Genomic DNA, 22,298 nt, shown 5'->3' with positions numbered 1-22,298 from the left:
AGGACACTTCTTTTAATTGCTTTGTCTTTTCTGCTGCATTATGTGGCTGTCAAATGCCTTTTTAAAAATACCATGTGATTGAGTAATATTAACAATACATCTCTACATTAGTTTTTACATTACTGAGAATAATATATATATATATATATATATATATATATATATATATATACATATATATGTATGTTTAGCTCTATTCCTATTTTCTTTTATTAAGATGTTTTGATTTCCTGTCATCTCCTTTATTAAAGTCACTCTACATATGCTTTCCCCTACTTTTATCTGATATCACTGGAGATATTTGGCCTAGAGAAGAAAAGACTTGTGGGGAATACAATAACAATGGCCTTCACTTCTTTGAAGAGCTATCAGGCACATAAAGGATTGTTCCATTTGGCATCACCAGGCAGAATTATAAACAAGGAATAGAAGTTATGGGAAGGTAGATTTAGGCTCAGAATTAATGAGTAGAGAGTTTTCTATCACTGGAGACCTTTAAGGAGAAGCTATATGAACACTTATTAGGGATCTTGTACAGGAGGATTCTTATTCAGATACGGTTTAAACTTTGCAATTCTGTGATTCTTTGAAGGAAAAGGTTCTAAGAAAACTCAGTTCAGATGTCTCAAATTTATTGTTATGGTGACTTTTAGATAACATTTTGTGGTAAGAGCTGAAAACAGTAATCAAGGAGGCCAGAGAGTTTTCCATGATAGTTGGTAATAATATTAGTGAGTTTCTTCATACATAAAAAAGGCTCAGATGGTATTAAATCCAACCAGGTTAGTTACTTTACAGTATCCTGCTCACAGCTCTTTTGTTCCTTTTGTTTTCCCCACCATAACTTTGGTCATAGAGTTCCTTCCATTTGGAATGCTCAATCATGACTTATTCTCTGTGAATCCATCAGTCTATTATTCATAGACTGGCTCAACTCCCGGCAGATGGCTTGGTGCTGCTAGTCAAAGGACTCTCCTCATTTTTATGCCATTATTATTAATGAACATCCATGAACCTTAGCAAACAAATAACGTAATATAATTCAAAAGCTCTTTTCTAACAGTTCTCTGACATAGGTAGTTCAAATATTCCTCTCCCAAGTTTTTGGATGAGAAAGATGAGATTTGGTGGTAAAAAGTACATAAAAGATTACAGTAAGCGGCAAAACTAAGACTCCAACCTAGATCTTCTGCCTTTAAGAATGGTGGATTCTCTTTCCCTCTATGTTTTGCTGCTTCTACATTAATCATGCTGTTGAGAATTGCACTCATTAAATATTTGTTGAATGGATCAAAGACTTCCCTCCACAATGAATAGGACCCTGTTCTGTGTTCCTTCAGAGATGAATATGCAGTTTGTACTATATTCTCCTCTATTTGTCTCTGATTCTCTGTTTTATTTTTACCCCCATATGTCTGTTTTTATCTTTTTTTACTTATATTTCATTTCTCTAAGGGGGCACATACCATGTCTTTTCTGTGTAATATTCCTCATAGCATTTAAACTGTGTATGTAAAGAATAGGCCCAATAAATAGCTGTTGGATGAGTCTTTATTCTATGTTCTGAATTCAGCATAAATATTTTTCTGCCTTATTTGTGCTTTTCTCACCTTAGCTTTACCAACACAATTAACAACCTCATCTGATTTGTTTTTATCCACCTATCTCAAATGAATACCTAATTTAATTCAAGGGCTAATTAACCTTGTACAGCATCCGTACCCTTTCTCCTTCTTCACCTTGCTCTCCACTCGGCCTTGCCTGCAGCTTTAATTTTCTAATCTAGAGCATTCAAGTTCATTGACCAAATGATCACAAATGATGTGACTGAGGAACAACTACTGGAGTTGCAGTTCTTAGCTACTGAGATACTAAGTTGATGTGGATAACTACATTGAGAAAGACCAGATTTACTGGGTATTTTCCTTATATATAAATGTTGAAGTTGGGATTTCAAATTGTGAACATTTCCAAATATATCACTCTCTTAATGTGCCATTTTGTATATACTTTATTTCCTGAAGTAAGCATTGAGGCTTGCTTATGGAGACCATCTTTTTAGAGAAGTATTGTCTGAAGATAATGACATTTTAGGGTTTGTCTGCAAATTAGGCAGTCCACATATTAGTACTGCCCAACTCCCATTACTACAGGAAGGAACAAGCATTTATTAAGCACCTACTGTCAGGCCCTATGCTAATATATTATAAATAATATTTCATTTCTTCCTCACAACAATCATAGGAAATAAATGCTATCATCACTTTCATTTTATAATTGAGGAAACTGAGATAGACTGCTACTAAATGGCTTGATCTTAGTGAGTCAACTACTCACTGTCTGAGGTCAAATTTAAACTCAGTTCTCCCTGACTCCAGGTCCAGGGCTTTATTTACTACTAGCTCCTAGGCAATGGTCACTGGTACGTGACAGTAGTAACACAACAGTAAATTAGTTATAAATTATAAGTTAATAAATTCATGGTAACAGTACTAGGAACAGCTGATATTTATGTAAAGTTTTAAGCTTACTATATACACTTTTACAAAAATGATTTCATTTGATCTTCACAATAACGCTGAAATAGGTGATATTGCAGATTTGGATCAAAAATGCTCATAATCTAACTTTTTTTACTTCTTGCTGCTATTTTCACATCTGTTGTGCCTTTTGCTTTTTATACTGATGGCTTTCCTTCTGGACTCACCCTCCCAACTCCAGCACTCACTCATTTGATCTTCATAACAATCCTGGGACATAAATGCAATTGTTTTCCATTTATAGTTGAAAAAAAAAAAAGAGGTGGACAGAGGTAAAACGACTTGCCCAGCATCACACAGCTAATGGGTACCTGAGCCTCAGCCAAACATTAATAAAAGGTAAACTGCTCTCTTCAGCATTGCAGAGCTAGCAAGTATCTGAGAGAGGGCCCAAAACCATCATTCCAATTCTAGTGGTCTGTCTGCTCTGACTAGCAGCCTCCCAATGTCAAACTTCTGAAACTACTGTTTTCTTTGTTCCCTATTATCTGTTAGTATAATTGCTTCTAGTTGTGATTCCAGAATCACACATATTATTTGTTGTGTAAAAATAATATTTATTCAGATTGAATGAAAATGGGGATTACTGTACTTTGTGAAATGGAAAAAATTAAAAAAAAATTTTTAAATATTTTATTTTTTCTCTGTATGTAAAAAAAATTAGCATTAGCATTAGAACTCAAAATCTTGTAAAATCTGTAAAAATGAATGCTAATTTTTTTTGACATGTAATGGTGAAAAATAAAATATTTTTAAAAATATAAATAGATTAGAGTTCCACATTTTTCTCCCAACTCCTTACTCTTCTCTCTTCCAGAAATAACAGACAGTTGGTATAATTTAGAGATGTGCTATTATGTAAAATGTCTTTCCATATTAGTCATAGTTGTGGAAGAAAAAACATCAAAAAGAAAAAAAATGCATGAGAAAGAAGAAAAGAGTGAAAAAAGGTACTTCAATCTGCATTCAGAGTCCATCAGTTCTTTAGCTTGTTATGGATAGCATTTTCCTTAGTACTTACTTGTCCAAGTTTTCTGTTTTGTTGAGAAGAGCTGAGTCATAGTTCGTCATCATATAATATTGTTGATTTTGTGTACAATATTTTCCTGGTTCTGCTCATTTCACTTTGCATCAGATCATACAAGTCTATAAGTTTTTTTCTGAAATCTAATTGTTCATCATTTCTTATGTAATAGTATTCTAACATTTATCATTTTCCTTTTTTTTTTTTTTTTTTGCCAAATTACCCAAACTGATATGTGTGAAGCAGAATCTGAGTTGTTTTAATTTGCATTTCTCTAATCAAAGGTTATTTAAAGTACTTCTTCATATGCTTATAGATAGCTTTGATTTTTTTCATCAGAAACCTACCTTTTCATAGCCTTTGACCATTTATCATTTGGGGATATTAGTTTAATCCAAAGAAGGTTTGTTTATTATATTAACTTATGTAACTTATTCTTTTAAAGCTATGTAAAGATCAACAGGAACTTTGGATATGTATTAATAGAACCCTTATAATATTTCTCTAACTTTCCAGGAGTCACAGAGCCACAGCTAATCCCTCATTTTGTAAGAAAACTGAAATTTAGGATTAAATGACCTTAGAGAGTAAATGATTAAATGACATTTGATTTCAATTTCATGTAGTTAGTAAGTGATAGATTACAATATTCAAATCCAGAAATTCTGAATGAAAATCTTGCCCTGTGGCCACTATGCCATGCTCCTACCTTTTAGACCCACAAAGGCCATATATTTGTAGGGATTCTGATAAGAACATGAAATTTAAATTTTTGTACCAAGTAAAAATAATGTTTCCCATTAAAATGTATTCTGAGTCACTCAAAACTTTTACTTTTGGATACTAATTAAAAATCTTACTTTAAATCAGATGATCCAAAATGAAATAGCCATTGTTATTAAAATATTAAACTTACTCTCTATCCTTCAATTAAAAATTAAAAAACCCTTAAATTGAACTATAGATTCATGAAAACACATTCTAATTCACATTTTAATACAATATGCATATATAAGAATAGTTTTAAAACACTTCAGGATATGTATTAATGGTCCATTAATGTACTTCTCAGGAGATGGAAGTCATTTGGACTTGAACATTTCATAGCTTATGATGCACCTGAGGCTTAGATTAATGTTCCATTATTAAATGCCATTTTCTGTCAAGGCATTTAATCAGACTCGTTGCTCATGAAGAAGGACAAAGTTAGATGACTATAAAATTACCCCAAGCTGCTTGGACAGATGATGACGGCAAATATTCAGTATTACTCAGGTGCACTAAGGACCCTGGGATAGTGATGTCCACTGTGAGTTTCTGTGGGGAGGAGGAAGAAACGATCTGCAGAAGAAAAAGACTACTCTCTGTCCAGAACAGAGATACAATCTCCTAGAAAGGATATATGGGCCAGGAGGGTTTATTGGGCAAATAATTATTATACAATAATTATTGTATCCATACATGTTGGAAAGCTTTCTGGGTCATCCCTCTAGTAACCTGGAAACATGCCTGACACACAGGGAGAAATCTGTGATTTCATTCATATGGGGGACTCTGGGGAAGAAACTTTGGCAGATGAAGCTCAGAACCTTCTGGGTATCAGTCTTAGAACAGTAGTCTGGAGCAAGAGGGGTTGAAGTTGGAGAACTTGCCACTGGTCCTCCTGCTGTGAGCCAACTCTCTTTTCCTTCTGCCATATAGAAAACTGTTAATGCCTTCCCCATGCCACTGGCTCCTAGTAGGTACCTAACAAAGGCTTGTTGACTGATTGGTGAATTGCTGTAAGGCTGCACACACAAATTCCCAGTTCCACTAAAGTATTATATTTGAGTGGAGAAAAGATGAAGAGCACGAGAGTTCTTTGTCTCATGATGAAAATTTTCCTTTCTTAAGGGAAAGCTAAAATAATGGTCATATAAATGATGCTTTATATTGCATTTTTTGGTCTTGATATATGCTTTCAAAATCATATTTAAAAACTTCAACAAACCCTAAGTCTCAGTATTCTAGCCACGTTGAAATCTTGGGACATCTATTGCTTTCCACTCTTTAATTAAACAATCTGGGCTCACTCATTGAACAATCTGAATAATCTTATGCAGGTTGAAATGAATAGAAATTCAGGATCACTTGATCACATTGTTTACACCTAAAAAACTGAGTCAATTTCAGAATCTAATAGGAAATGGGATGAAAATAATTGGCTTTTTAATTCACTTCCAGTTGATCAATGATGGACAGAAACAACTACACCCAGAAAAGGAACACTGGGAATTGAATGTAAACTGCAGTACTGTCTTTCTACCCAGGTTACTTATACCTTCGGAATCCAATTCTTACCGTGCAACAAGAAAATTGGATTTACACATATATATTGTATCTAGGTTATACTGTAACACATTTAATATGTATGGGATTGCCAGTTATCTAAGTGATGGAGTGGAGGGAGGTAAGGGAAATTTGGAAAAATGAATACAAGGGATAATGTAAAAAAATACTCATGCATATGTACTGTCAAAAATTATAATTATAAAATTAATAAAAAAAGAAAAAAAGATAATTGGCTTTTGTTACTCACCTTTTTCAAAAGAATACTTGTGCACTATAAAAAGTGTAGTTACATCCTGGTCATGTTGCTAGTTGGCTTCTAACTTTCTTTTTTTGGCATAGACTCACCAAGTGACAGAATTAGAAAGTTATAAATAGTCCTAGATCCTCTCCCTACCCTGTGGGGCTTTTTATTCCTCAAGTTAGTAATATCTACTGGAAGATTTTTCGATCCCAAGTAATACACAGGTAGGTGCTTGATAATCTAACAAGTAGATTTAAACATGAATGACGTCTATATCAGTAACTATGGTCTGCAAAAGTTTGCATATTCTAAAAAACTTCTTGACTTCTTTAATGAAATCAATTCCCATGCTTTATAGGAAGGCACTTCTGTGCCTTTGAAAGCTAATGTTATTAAATTTTAAGTTTCCTAAATCACAAACTGTTAAAAGATTTATCACTCTGTTGGTCCTAATTTTTAGTTTACATAATTCATAACTACTTTTATACACATTACTAATGAAAAATCTTGATTTGCTAAAATTAACACACATAAATCTGCTTCACCTAATTTTGAAAAATCTTTTTTTCCCCCTCTAAGCTAAATAAAGTTGATATATAGGACAATTGTTTCTTTGAATGTTGCTGATTAATGTAGTCGATTTTCAAGATTGAGGTAGTTTCTGGGATATAATTTGAAATTTGTTAAATGTAGTGCTATGTCGATGACTGTAATTACATAAATTATTCTTAGTGATTTTTAAAATGATCATCTCAAGTTTTTAAAATAGATCAATTTTTTAAAACAGATATTAATGTAGTTTGTTCTAAATTGTAATTAGTTGAGTTTTTCTCATGATCTAGGAGGGTAGAAATATTATACACCAGTGTGTAGATGGAAACATACCAACCCCATTCCTTTCCTCTTCCATTTTGGATGACAAGCTAACATTGTCCCATTTTCAACAATCCCAGAACTTCATGAGGCAATATAGTTTTACCACCTTATTTCCAAGAGGATGGGCATTAGAGGAAATCTGAAGGGATGCAACAGTTATCAGTGTGCTAATAGGATTGTTTACCATGATCTATAGGACTGGTTTAATGTAGAGGGGTGGAGGTAGCTATTTATCCACTTAGAGGATATAGTTTCTAGAGTTTAAAGCTCTGTTAAAAAAAAATAAAGCAACTTATCTCCTTGCTAATTTCCTAACATTTCTTTATGAGCATACAAAATCAAAATTTTATAAAGACAAAATTTAAAAGATAAATATATTCTGTGAGAGATAATACATTTCACATTAAGGTATAGATTAATATTTTCTGGAAGCAGATTTTGATAAAGTTGAGACAACATAACACTGGGAAAATGGGATGGGTACACTGGACAAGGAGTGGAGGAAAGGAAGGCTAGGAATCTGAAATATATTTTCACCTTCTTTTACAAGACTGATCTCTTATAAGTGACATGTGAATGTACTTTTCTAATATCCCTTCCAAAATACTTACATTTTTATAAGCTAGCCAGCTGTGCTACCTAAAATTCTTTTTTCCCCAAAGCAAGACCAAATTTTTTTCATGCTTACTTTTCACTATTAATGAAATGCTTTGTGGGGGGTAATTTTTCAGAATGTCAACTATGGGAGAATTGGACTCAGACTTTTACCAGTCTAATTATGCTATTGATAATCAAGACCAAGACTATAATGCTGCTGCATATGGAAATCCATATGGACTCAGAGAGTAAGTATAATACATATGTATTCATCTTTTATGAAAGAGTTCACATTTTGATATTATAATGGTATCTAGCCTTGATAAAAACATAAGAACTGATATTAATCTGTAGGCTGGGAGAAATTTTAGAGAAATTCTAATTTGAAGGTTCTTAACCCAAGGTCTATTACATTTTTAAAAAAATTGATAAAGTGATAATTTGTACTAATACAGTTGGTTTCCTGTGTAATCCTCTTTATTTTATTGCATGCATTTAAGATATTATTCTGAAAAATTACCAGATTTCCAAAAGGGCTTATGATATGAAAAGCTTAAGGATCTTATTTTAGAGATAATCAAACAGAAGCTCAGACTTGGGATGCAAACCCCAGTCCTTCTAGGCCTAATTTCTCTTAGTATTTCCAATAGATGGTATTGCTCTATTTCTCATAAATACAAGGCCCCAAAATAAATATATTCTTTGCTCTCAGGGTCCCTTTAAACTCTTAAAAATTATTGAGGATCACAAAGAGCTTTTGTTTAAATGAGTTAGATCTATTAATATTTACTACATTAGAAATTAAAATGGATAAATGTTAAAATACTTAACTTGACAAAATAACGTACCTTTTAGGTGTTAATATAGGATATAATTTTTTATGGTAAGTAACTTTTCCAAACAAAAAAATTAATGAGAAGTGACATTGTTTTATACAATTTCACAAATTTCTTTTATGTATGACTTAATAGAAGACAGATCGTTATTCTGCTTCTGAATTTATTCTGTGTGAGATATTATTTTAGTTGGAGTATGAAGAAAATCTGATCTCACAAAGACATGTAGTTGAAAAAAGAAGTAGTATTTTAATAGGAATTAGTATTATTATGAAAATAGTTTTTGCCTCACAGACTCTCTGAAAGTGGGGGACTTCCAGAAATCTAAAGACCATACTTTGAGAACTACTGTACTAACATATCAGAAGACTATAGAGAAATTATTTTTAGTCACAATTCTCTAGTGATTCTGAAACATCCCTTTCTGGCCTGTAGGTCCACACTACTTAAATGTTTGCATTTTACTTCCCTTATACAATTTCAGTTGAGAACTAAGTATTAAAGAATCAGGCAGTGGGGCATTAGGCATCTTGGAAGAAGGAGCTTTTGTTTTGCTTTGTTTTATTTTTCCTGCTCCTCCCAAGAAGAGATCTATCCAAAACTACCTTAGAAATATAAGATATATAGGATACTTTAACTTCAAACTGGCTTTAATTAAATGAAAAATTAGATGCATCATAATAAATGGATATTTATAGAATATTTTAAAATATGTATTTTATAAACATTTCTCATTTAAGACTCACAGTACCTCTGTTTTTTTGGTCATCTTAATAACTACAAAAAAAGACAAACATAAGGTTATATGCCAATATCTCTTCCAGAGGATTAAGAAGAACAAAGAATTTGAAAAGAGCTTTGTATTTAAATCTACCTAATCTTTTATCCTTTATAAATTCCTGTATAAAAATAGGAATGGGAAAAGTCATGAAAATATTATTGAAAGCATGATTTAGAACTAATAAATAAGAAAAGTCAGTGCTTTGTAGATTATATTTACATCTGACATTTATATGCTATAGGAGGCTATCATCAAAAAAAGAGTTTAGGATGTGAATATTACCAAAATAATATTTCAAAAATGAAATTGCTTATATTTTTATTTACAAAAATCAGTTGCTTACTGGAGTGGGAGTCATTTCAGATACAGTTGTTTTTTTGTGGAGCCAAATCACAAATTTGGAACACAGAACAACATCACTTGCAACGATACAATTGAGATGTGAGATTCTACTGAATCAACTATAGCTTGGCCTATTTAAACCATTCTTGAGGCCATTAAATACGAAGTGGATAAAAAACTCAAGTGAACAGAGACTGCCATAATTTCTGAAGGAATTTTAAGTGTTATCAATTAGTCACTAAAATGAGGAGACAAAAAGAAACTAGGAACAACCTCAGCTAGCAAATGCTCAATCTTTTTGCCAGTATCTGAAGAGAAATATGTCATTCAAGGTCAACACCTTTTTGTAAAATCTAATGAAAGATAGAGATAGAAGATTGTAAATGGCATCAAATCAATAAAATAAGCAGGGGAGAGGAAAGCAAGTTTGTGTACATCTAGATCAGAGACTCACATAAACGAGATTATTTTGAGAATTTTTAGATATGAAATGGCAGAAAACAATGAATGAAAAAAAAGGAAAATACTTGTAAAGATTTCTATAAGAAATTCTTTTTTAATCTACTATCATTGAGATAATGAGATATACTACTAAATGAAAATATCTTTCAAGTACTTAGAAAATGGGTGTTTCAAAATTTGAAGCCTTTGGGAGTCAATTCTTAAGCTATTGAAAGGAAGGAAAATATAAAATATATAGAGGAAAAAATAAGCATTTTCATCTCTATGAAATCCTTAAAATGCATACTATATCCCTAATGTAGAGGGGAAAAGGGTACAGATAGTTTCATAAATCTACATTAGAAAAGATTTTTACAGTCATACATTTGAAAGAAAGGTATAGAAATTATATGATCCAACTGTATCTATTCATTTTTTTTTTTCTGTAAAAGTTTTCTGTAAATTTTTCTTTAAAAGTTCTTAGAAGTATTGATTGAATCCAAATATATTATTTAATATTCAAATATTATTCTTAATCCAAATGGGTAGCAGATTCTGCAGTTAAATCAAATTTCTCTTTTCTTTCTATAAACAAAAGGTTTTTTTCTTTGTTTTCTTATGATGGGTGAATAATCCTTTCATATTCCAATTTAAATAGCTTGAGAAATTATGCTTTTCTTTTAGTCACTTATACATTTCTCTCTATCAAGAAAGCTTTGGAGTATGGTGCCAATCTCTGTGGATGAATTAAATTTGATGTTTCTCCCTGGAGGTGTCTGGTGAAGTGGAGTAATTTTTAGTCTATCTCTTGACAGACTACTTCTGGGAAATGTTCTTGAGTGGTTAACTGAAAAATGATTCCCAGAATACTTCTTTAGTTGAATTTTTCAGATAATCTCATGACTCAAATCACCTGACTCCTTTCTTCTGGTTCTATAATCTTGTCTCATTTTCAAGCCTTTTGCTAATTGTTGTCCTTTGATTACGTTTAGTGGTAATTCTATTCCTAAAAATTTGTCAGGTAATTTTATTTCAATTGATTCAATTCCTTTCTCTTTCTTCAAATATCTCACTACTTTTCTCTTACATTGATGCTTTTTTTTTTTTTAAACCAATTTCTCTTGTTCCATTTTTTCTTTTCTGGAGTGAGTCCTCATTACAAATGCCAGATACTTCTTTAGTGACATCAGAGCCTCATTAATTTTCTTTAAAAGGTTTATAATCCAAATTGATGTATCTTGTGCTAGATTTTAGTTTCTTGGACCATTAATTCATAATATTTATTTGTTTTTTTTGAAGGTTCCCCCCCATCTCCAACTGCATTTTTACTTTGTGGTTTTTTTCTAATCAAAGTCTAGCCTATTATGATGTTTTATTGGTTGTATCCCTGCTTTCCCCTCCTCCATATTTATGTTTTATTTGGGATCAGATTATTTCTTTCTTCCATAACCTCTCAGTTCTTAACTACTTTGTCAGAGTTCTGGGTATATACTTAAGTAGAAAAAACTTTTTAGAAGGCCACAGCAATCACTGTTCTTTTTAATACCAAGAAATATTCTGACCTAAAAGGAATGTATATACATATATTTCATATATGTATACAATAGGCAAATATATACATTATTAATAGATTGAGAAAATCTACATTATAGACCTAGGTTTATTAATATAGTAAAATAAATGAATGGGTCATCTATTAATTTTTCTTTTCACTTTTAGGAGCTCACTGATAGTCATGTAATAGGCCCCAGAGTGAGGTCTTGATTAGTTCTAGACATTAGAGGATTTTTCCACTCTCATTTTTTTTTTTTACATATAAGAGATATTTGCCATTAGAATCTCCAGATTTCATCAGAATTGAAATCCTCCCAAGACTGGTATGGGAACTTTAATCCTTCTCATTATTTCCTTGAAATTATCATTTGCCTTCCTTTCAAGTCTTTGTTCAGACCATTTCTAAAGAATTTTCACTTTTAATAAAAAACAAAAGTCTAAATGAAAGAAATAGCTTCACCAGACAATTTTATTTTTTTTTCTTTTTTTAAATTAAAGCCTTTTATTTACAAAATATATGCATGAGTAATTTTTCCAACATTGACGCTTGCTAAACCTTCTGTTCCAAATTTTCCCCTCCTTCCTGCCACCCCCTCCCCTAGATGGCAGGTAGTGCAATACATGTTAAATATGTTAAAATCTATGTTAAATCCAATATATGTATACATAGTTATACACTTTTCTTGCTTCACAAGAAAAAAATGGATCTAGAAAGAAAAAAACACCTGAGAAAGAAAACAAAATGCAAGCAGACATCAAAAGAAAGTGTGAAAATTCTATGTTGTGGTCCCCACTTAGTTCCCATAAACCTCTCTCTGGGTATAGATGGCTCTCTTCATCACAAGATTATTGAATCATCTCATTGTTAAAGAGCCACGTTCATCAGAATTGATCTTCATACAGGATTGTTGTTGAAATATACAATGATCTCCTGGTTCATCTCATTTCACTCAGCATCAGTTCCTGTCAGTCTCTCCAGGCCTTTCTGAAATCATCCTGCTGGTCATTTCTTACAGAACAATAATATTCCATAACATTCATATACCATAATTTGTTCAGTCATTCTCCAATTGAGGGGCATCCATGTAGTTTCCAGTTTCTAGTCACTACAAAGAGGGCTGCCACAAACAGTTTTGCACATGTGGACCAGACAATTTTCTAATACTGCTTTACCATCCTACTTATAGTAATGAATTCAGGACAGTGAAATGTAAATACAAGTTATTGAGTTACCTCAATAACTCAATAACCTCAAGCAGGCCAAAAAACCATTTCTTTTACTTATATAATTTATAGAAAAAAATTTATTTTACATTAATACATGGCTTTCAGCAAATGATATAACCTCTTTTTAACTTAGTTTCCTCACATAAAATGAAAATATTTTTCACTTGCTAGGGAGTTGTAGAATAATTAGTTCTTTTTTTTGTTTTGTTTGTTTGTTTTTGTTTTGTTTTGTTTTTTACTGGCGGTGAGGTGGGGAGGTTGGAGGGGTGGAAATTACTGGGAAATTACTTGATATATATATATATATATATGTATATGTGTATATATGTATATATATATTTATATATATATAAAACTTTATCCCATTATGTAGAAGTAGCATCATGTGATGGATAGTAAGATATGAGTTACAATATTTCTTCTGGCACATATTAGTTATGGGAGGCCTCTTGACTCCTCAAGGTCCTTTGGAACTCAGTAAAGTTCTAAATTACAGAGATGGTGCAGACTGGCATTTGTGGAAGAACTTTCCATGGTAGTTCTCAAAACAAGGAAATCACAAGTGTGAATTCATTTTTTTTTTAAAGAAAGAAAACGTAAGAAAGTACAAATTTAGGTTCAGCATAAATTGTGTGGAAGAGAATCACTCATTTACAGATGAATATTTAAGAAACTAGAGAAATTAAGAAATTTTTCATAAGTGAAATATGTTGTCCATATATTAGTGAGCAATACTAAATGTAGACATTTTTCTCTCCAACTCCTTGTGATTAGGGACCATGAATTAAGTTTTCTTTTTCTTGTTAAAGCTTTTTGTTGTTGTTTGTTTTTGCTTTTGCTGAGGCAATTGGGTACTTGCCGAGGGTCACACATTTAGGAAGTATTAAGTGACTGATGCTGAATTTGACTTCAGGTTCTCCTGATTTTAGAGCCTGTGCTCTATCGACTATGCCATTTAGATACCTGGTAAAGCTTTTTTATCCAATTTCTAGCACAATGTAACTCATTTAGTATGTGTTCAATAAAGAGAAGGAAAAAAATATTCCTTAAATGCTTACTTTGTTGCAAGCATTGTGCTAAATGCTTCCAGTCAACCAATTATCAAGTATATGTGAAGAACCTGTTATAAATAAGGTACCGTATGCAGTGCTTTGGGGGCTGCAAAGAAGTATTAATATGCCAGTATTAATTATTATCTGAATAACTAAATTATTTTCTCATCTTTGAGTAACAAAATTTTCCTTTATCAGATATTAATGAATAAAGAAGCTAAGGGAAATTTTCCTCTCGAGCCTCATTTACTTAGCAAGCATTTACTAAATGTGTACCAGGGACAAGGCACTCTACTAGAAATTGAAAAGAGTAACACTGTATGGGGCAAAAGACATAATTTCTTCTGCAATTCTGTGGATGTCTGAATCTGAATTCAGATGCTTGAGAATACATATCAGCTAAAATATCTGTTAGCTAAGCTATAGATTTTAAGTTTGATTAGATGTAATCATTTGTGAAAATAATTTATAAATATTCTCCTAAAGCCTGACCCACTCCTCAAAACAACTAGACTAAATAAATAGATAGATAGATAAATAAATATGAGAGATAGATAGACAGACTGCCTCTCTCTAGATGAAATAGTTTACCAAAATCCCCAAACCTCCCTCTTATTCTGCTTCCTTTCTCCTCCCCACCTCCATCTTTGCTTACTTTTCATAAGATTGTTGGTTATTCATTTCCATCCTTCACACAGACATGGATCAAGCCACACAGAGGGTAAGGATAGAACAGATCTCATTTGGACAAAGAGAATCTTTAGACTTACAAAATAGTTTGAAAACACTTTGCAACAACTTTCCAGCTTGGTTTTCCAAGTGACTGCCAACAGCCATTGCCCTTTCTGGGCTGGGGCTGAAGAGATTGCCATGTCACCTGTGTTTAGGGGGTCTATTTGAAGTGAGCAGCATAATATTGAAACTGAGTCTTGATTTTTCATGAGACCCTGAAGCATTTTGGCTTCAGGCCCTCCCTCTGATCCATGCTTTCTGTGTGATTCTGGGCAAGTCCCCTGAGCCTCTCAGTGCTCCAGATAAGGCTCCCAGTTGTAGAGAAGCTTGTATCCTCCATGGGAAAAGCAGTTTTTTCTGCATCTATGAAATCACATATTGAGCTCCTATTTCTATTCTTCTTGGTAGGGGCAATGCTGCTATCATCATCAACAACTTAGCTTTTTAATCTTCACAACCTTATGAAAATCTTTATTCAAAAAGAACCAGCATGTTCCTTGCTGAAGATAAACTTTAAACATGTTACTGTATAATTAGATACCTATGAGAACCAAATAACATCCAGGTGAATCTGGCAAAGAAAAAAAAAGTACCTTTTTTTTCCCCTTTGTTTTTTCATTGCACTAATCTCACAGCTGGTTTAATAGCAATATTTTTTTTCATTCCAGACAATATTCAATGGAGCCCCATCCTGCAGCTTTTGTTCCTCCAGAGATGAGTGCATCTTCAGGTTACACAGGACAATTTTTTCAGCCAACATATGATTCCAATTATTATTCACAACCGGCTTATGCGGACACTTTTGGAGAAGAGCCTCCTTTGCTAGAAGATAAGTTAAGCAAATGTTATTAAATATATTTTGCATTTTAGGAACAATGGAAATAATCAGCATTTAATGAGTACCCTTAGGATGCTCCATCCTGAACTTTTTATGTGATTCTTCTATTGAGAAGGGGCTACCCATTTTATTGAAATCAGCAGCAACTAGATGAATGTCTTCCTGAGGAATGTGACTGGCACATATTCAGATGATAATTCTAAATGACAGTTATTCATTCAAATCAGAGAAAAAATAAGGTGTTGTTAATCATTGCTCTTCTTTTCACCTCTGGGTTGTCTCCTGTATCAAATAATTGAATTTTCAGTCCCCCAGCTAGCATTTATGAAACAACTACTATATGCTAAGTCATGGAACAGGTACACATGAGAGGGAACATTTTAAAGTTGAAAAAAGTCTCCCTAGTTAATGGGGGGTTTGTTTCAGAACAACATATTTTGTCAACTAGGACTACCTAGTCTCTGAGAATTTTGGGTAGAAGGGACTTTAGAAATTACTAGTCCAGTCGCTTTATTGAAGCATAAATCCTCACTATGACACCTCATACTCAATTTTGTGTAAGTGTGTTTCATGTTGTATCGTAGGGAAGAGGCTTCCTGTTAGTTTCCTGTCTGGAGATACCTTTCTCCTCTTTTCAGAGAGCTAAAGCCAGCTTTAAAGGCTGGTGGGGGAAAATATCAAGACTTTTGGTCCTAAGAAAAATTCATTCTTAGGAAATTTTGGAACTTAAATAGGAGATGTCTTAAGTTTTCAGGGTTTCCTTGTGCTCTTTATAATCTTCTTTATTTTACTACTTTTACTGAGGATTACAGAACCTGGGCAGCTAAGAAATATGAAAAATATCAAATCTGTGGATAAGAGAGAGATGCTACTACAATTCAATTCATGGAATTATATCATTTCCATGTCATTGATTTCTGATGTCAGGAGGAATAGGGAAAAACAAAACAAAATACAATTTGCCAGGGAAAAAAAAAGGTGTTAGAGAAAACATTTTGCTTTATTATGGTTGTAACCTCTTATTCTCTTCTTCTTAGCTCATCTGTTTTTAATGAAGAAATGTCATAGTTAATTCATCTTTGTTTGACCCTTAAAAACAAGAAGGGTATTATATGTACCTTTAAGACCCCTGCATTGCCCATGTTTAAGCCCTAGAGAGGGAAGTGAGGTGGATGAGTAAGAGTGAGTAGGATTGTGGTTGTGGGTTCTTGACAGACGGCTAAGTGTGGGAAGGCAGGAGAACAAGACAGACTAAGATTCCAGGTTTGGACCAGCAACATCTTTGTCTATTCACCTCTCCTTACTTCTTCCCCATACTCATCACCTGCCTCCTTCCTCTCTTATCTGTAAAATTTCCATTCTCAAAATTATGTTTGACCAGTTACTGGATTTCTGAAACTAAAACTCTCTAAAACATCACTGACTCAGTTGGCAAGGATCTCCAACCCATCCCTGAAAAGGTTCCTGTCCTTCAACATGGCCAACAAATGATCCTCTATTTGGAAGAGCAGGGCAGTCTCCTCCACTTTTGGTTGGAGTGATCATTAGGAAGCATTTCCTACATTTAGCCTACCATGCTTAGCACAGAACTGGGTACGGAAAGACTTCTGTTGTCATAGTCAAGGGACCTCAGTCATGCTCTTAATTTACTCTTTACAAATATTTGTTACCAGATGGTGCAGTGGGCAAAGTTCAGATCCAGCCTTGGGCACTTACTGGATGGTGACTTTGGGCCTGTCACTTCTTTGTGTCTATTTCAGTCTTCCAAACTATAAAATAATAATAATAATAACAATAACAATAATAATAATAATGATAGTGCTTACCTTCTGGGGTCTAAGATAAATTTGTAAAGAGCTTAGCACTGTGGCTTGCACATGAAAGACACTTTATAAATGTTATTATTATCATCACTACCTTCACAAATAATAAACTTGCAGGTTATAACCCTCAGATCTCTTTCAGAATTCCTGGTTCATGTGAACGGAGACTTCTTCCATCTTCAACTAGTGAAGCTGATATATTTTTAAAATCCAAGTATGAGACAACATTTATCTTTAGCATGATAGTTATCCCTCTTATCAATCTTCAAATTTGATAAGCAGATTATCCAATTGACAGTACCAAACAACATAAGACCAGTCACTAAGCTTCCTCAGCTGGAGGCTCCTCCTAGACTGACATCCAATTTATAGGATTTTTCTTATTATTTTTTTTTGTCATTAAGCCTGCATCCCCTCACATTTTCCACAAGACTAGAAAGAGAAATTAGTTCAAGAATTCTCCATCCAAGTTATGATGAAGGCAGAGTTGCAGTCATACCTCTCATTCTAAACAATACTTCTCCATTGATACAACTACAAACTGTACTATTAGCTTTGACTGCCACAGTAATGTCTCATTTTGAAATTATCTTTTACTTAAACCCACGAGCTTTTTATTACAATAACTAGTCTAGCCATATATTTTCCATTTTACATATAGCAAAATGTGTGCCATTGCATTTTCTAACTCCTTTGAGATTTTGTATTTTCTCATATGAAATTTTTATACAACTAAGGATTTTGAGGTAATACAAGATCTATGTGTACATTGTATCATCAAAGAAAGGATTAATAAATTTCCATTGGTTTAAACATTAAGTATACACATTTAAGATATTTTGTCATTAGATTTTTTTTAGGGGACGGAGTAAATGACATGTATATATTTACAATGTCTCCATTCATCTAAACGTGTTATTGGCCATAAAACTCAATTTCTATGTTGTATGAGTTTGTTTTCCCATGACATTTAAAATGTCTTCTTAAAATTATCCTTAATCTCTAATATCATTAAAATCATCAATATGCTTGACAATTTCTCTTACTACCTTTTAAACTATTTCCCTAAAGTCATAATCTGTTTTGATCAATTAAATCCCTCGAATGTGAAAAAGAAAATTTTTTAAAATTATATTTTATTTACCAGATATATGCATGGGTAATTTTACAGCATTGACAATTGCCAAACCCTTTGTCCCAATTTTTTCCCTCCTTCCTCCCACCTCCTTCCCCAAATGGCAGGTTGACCAATAAATGTTAACTATGTTAAAGTATAAATTAAATACAATATATGTATACATGTCCAAACAGTCATTTTGCTGTACAAAAAGAATCATACTTTAAAATGGTGTTTAGTTAACCTGCGAAGGAAATAAAAAATGCAGGCGGACAAAAATAGAGGGACTGGGAATTCTATGCAGTTCATAGTCATCTCCCAGAGTTCTTTCTCTGGGTGTAGCTGGTTCAGTTCATTACTGCTCTATTGGAACTGATTTGGTTCCTCTCATTGTTGAAGAGGGCCACGTCCATCAGAATTGATCATCATATAGTATTGTTGTTGAAGTATACAATGATCTTCTAGTTCTGCTCGTTTCACTCAGCATCAGTTGATGTCAGTCTCTCCAAGCCTTTCTGTATTCCTCCTGCTGGTCATTTCTTACAGAACAATAATATTCCATAATATTCATATACCACAATTTTTTCATCCGTTCTCCATTTGATGGACATCCATTCATTTTCCAGTTTCTGGCCACTACAAAGAGGGCTGCCACAAACATTTTTGCACATACGGGTCCCTTTCCCTTCTATAAGATCTCTTTGGGATATAAGCCCAGTAGTAACACTGCTGGGTCAAAGGGTATGCACAGTTTGATAACTTTTTGAGCATAGTGAAAAAGAAATTTTTATGTTTCTTTCCTGCCCATGCTAGCTAAAAGAAAATCATAATCCCTTTCCCCTATATCCACGAGACCATTCTAAGTGACTCTTGGCCACAGTTAATCCTTTGAGCTTCTTACTAGTTTAATGTCACCTGCTACACTATGCTTCCTCCACGTTGGATGAAATTATGGAGAGCAGAGACCTTTTTTTCATATAGAGCATGAGAAAGCACAAGTTGATAAATGGCATTTTATTCCCCCCCCCCTTTTTTGAGGAAAAGTCATTAAAGTATTTAAAAATATGTACATCCTTGTCACTCAGACCATTTTATTTGAGAAATATGTTTGTTTATTTTAGAAATGGTTTATGGTATAAAACACTTTGTTAATTTGAGAAGGAATAACTTTTTGTTACTTGATAATGCAGCATCAACATGTTAACAATGAATCTTGAGATGATAATCAATCCTTACCTGTCAGACTAGAAAGTACAGTAAAATTTAAGATTTTATATTTTGACTATAGGCCAGTGTTTATAGTTGAAAGGCCAGGACCACAATTTACATAGAAAACAAAGATATTAATTTATTTTTATAGCACATATATCATATACTTTACTACCACTAGATGACAGCAAAGCAGTAAATTTTGAATTCACATTTCAGGGCAATTTCCTCCTCTTTTTATTTTGCATAATAAGATATTGTGTTAGGGTCTCTATAATTAATAAATACTATAATCTCCTTTGCATATTTGGCAATGGATTTGGAAGCAAAAATCAATGTAGCTTACTTTAGCAAAAAAAAAAAAAATTAAAAAAGAACATCAAAACCCCAATTCTTACCAGAGAGCTTTCAAATCTTTTGTTAGTTCATTGCTTTATTGGGCAAAATCAAAAAATTTGCAGAAATTAACTTTTCCATTTAACACACATTTTGAAACACATAGAATTCCAAAAAATACATTCTGTCTAGGTTACTTAAAGTAAAATTATGCATATTTTTTTTGAGAAGAGGTGGTCATTGCATTCATTCACTTCATTCCCTGTTTTCATGGTCCCCGTTGAGAGTGGGTAGGAATAGGAGTTGCCCCTTGGGGAACTCAGCTAAAACTGATTTTCCCTTCCTTTCTCTTTCTTTCCCTTCCCTTCACTATCTCTATTCCCTACCTTTTCCCTAACTCTTCCCTTTTCAATAATGAAGGCAAACTACAACTGCCCAAAAGGCCCTATCCTCAATGCTTTGGAGTAAAACAAAGTTAATTTATCATATTAATCAATGAAAACATATGGTAAATGAAAGCATGTTTACAACAAAACTGCCAAGTTTGGAAATAATAAATTCCTCAGGTAGAATTCAACTGTAAAGCCTATTAATTCCTGAAATGAAAATTGAATAAGATAGTCCATGTTGATTTAAGTGTGATGGATTACTCCTATTTATCAAGGTGTTTGTGCATTAAGAAAAGTAAATATTCATCAAGTGAACAAATAATTTATTCAATTTCATTCTTATTTCCAGGATAAAAATATTTAAAATTCTTTATGTCAATAAAATTGACAAGCTCATTAACCATACAAGGGCACAAGTCCTTATGTAGATAGAAATCCTCTCAATCTCATTCAGATTTTCTAATGTCACTGACCAATTCCCAGACAGAGAAATGTTTGGTCATTGCTCTAGTGAAATTATTCAACTCTCATCCACATTGGCCATTAAAAGGCCATTCTATATGCTGTGCATAAGATTTAGGTTTTAGGGATTTATGGGTATGAAGGACTATGGTAGAATGAAAAGTAGGTTCTGTTCCTTACCAAATAGTGTTCCATGCCTAGCCTTTTGAAATCATGGATAGAGTTACTTTTTATGCAGAAATAATTTATTCCCAGTGACAGAGAATTGTGTCAGAAGTTCTCATGGCACAAAGGACTTGTTTTCACTTTAAGGGATTTTTTTTTTTTCATTTCTTTTGACTCGTATTTCTTGACTTACGAAACCTTGTAAAATCCATTCATGATATCCCCACTATGTTGAGAACTTCCCATTTATAGGCATGCTGTTCAAAGTATTACGGATAAAAGTTTTATTAAAAAATAAAACAAAGGCATCAACATAGAACTCATTGAATGAATTACAATTAATCCCAAAAAGCCTCCAAAAAGGTGCTCTTTCTCCCTGTATGCTGGATTTACCCTTTGTTCTCTACAAGTGGGTAATGGGACTTATTTAAGAATAATAATAATAGCTAACATTTTTATGGTGTTTACGTTTGTAAATCACATTCAGTTCCATACTGTCCCACAGGACTGGGGCTCATGGATCAGGATCAGGGGATTATGGGTTAGGATCAGGGCTTATGGGCTAGGACCTTGCAGTAGACCCCAAACTCTCATCAATTGACCAACAATAGGTCCTGCCCCATTTCTTATCTGGCCTTCATCACTGGTTGAGTGTTGATTCTGTCAACCTGAGACCTGTTAAAGAACTTACTTTAAAAAGACTGAGGTCTCTCTCAGCATCCAGTCATGATGATCTATCTCTGGTCACTGGCCCCAGATGCTCTGGAGGAGAGGGTGAGGCAGGTGACCTTGCACAGCCCTCCCTCACTTAAACCCAATTTACTTGTATACCATTGCATCCCTTACCATATTGGGGGGCCTCTTGGAGAAGAAAGGTTCAGCACTTGTGTAGCCCCTATGATGCAGGAGCTATAGGAATCTGAGGCTGCAGCAACTGTGTCAGCCAGGTTGCAATGACCTGGGCGGGAACTTGGGGCTGCAGGCTCTCCTGAGGCTCTAGTCTTACAAGAACACTATGTCTATCTTACAGATGGGCAAAGCATAGTGCTGTCCTTATCTTACTGCTCCCACCACCATGCTCCCTCTCTTTCCTTTTTATCTCCTGTGCTTCCTTCTAGTCTCCATCACCTACCAACAACTCCCTGTGGCTCTTTTCTTTTTCCTCCATCAGACACTACCTTGGACTGCTGTCATTTTCTTAAATTAGCAGAAAGGAAAGAAGTTCTAACAGAAATTTCCAGTATGTGTTGCATTGAGAATTGCACCAATGCCAATGTATCAATGCCAAATACATGCCTTTCTACCCCCCCAATTCAATCATTATAGATAATGCATTCTTTAAATTTAATCATCTGTGTATTTACTTTAAAAAAATAACTTCTGAG

General features: G+C 33.5%; 1 protein-coding gene across 1 annotated transcript in view; it reads left to right on the top strand.

Annotated features, from left to right (window-relative positions):
• The window catches only part of YIPF7 (Yip1 domain family member 7), a 53,177-nt gene that overhangs the window by 17,115 nt on the left and 13,764 nt on the right, over positions 1–22,298 (top strand). Inside the window, 2 exon segments of the mRNA XM_074274568.1 lie at positions 7,744–7,857; positions 15,243–15,418. Of these exon segments, the coding sequence (XP_074130669.1) occupies positions 7,745–7,857; positions 15,243–15,418 (289 nt within the window). The 5' untranslated portion in view covers position 7,744.

The sequence above is a fragment of the Sminthopsis crassicaudata genome, chromosome 6 (genome assembly GCF_048593235.1).
Source record: "Sminthopsis crassicaudata isolate SCR6 chromosome 6, ASM4859323v1, whole genome shotgun sequence".
Lineage (NCBI taxonomy): Eukaryota > Metazoa > Chordata > Mammalia > Dasyuromorphia > Dasyuridae > Sminthopsis > Sminthopsis crassicaudata.
This window is presented reverse-complemented; position numbering and strand designations above follow the sequence as displayed.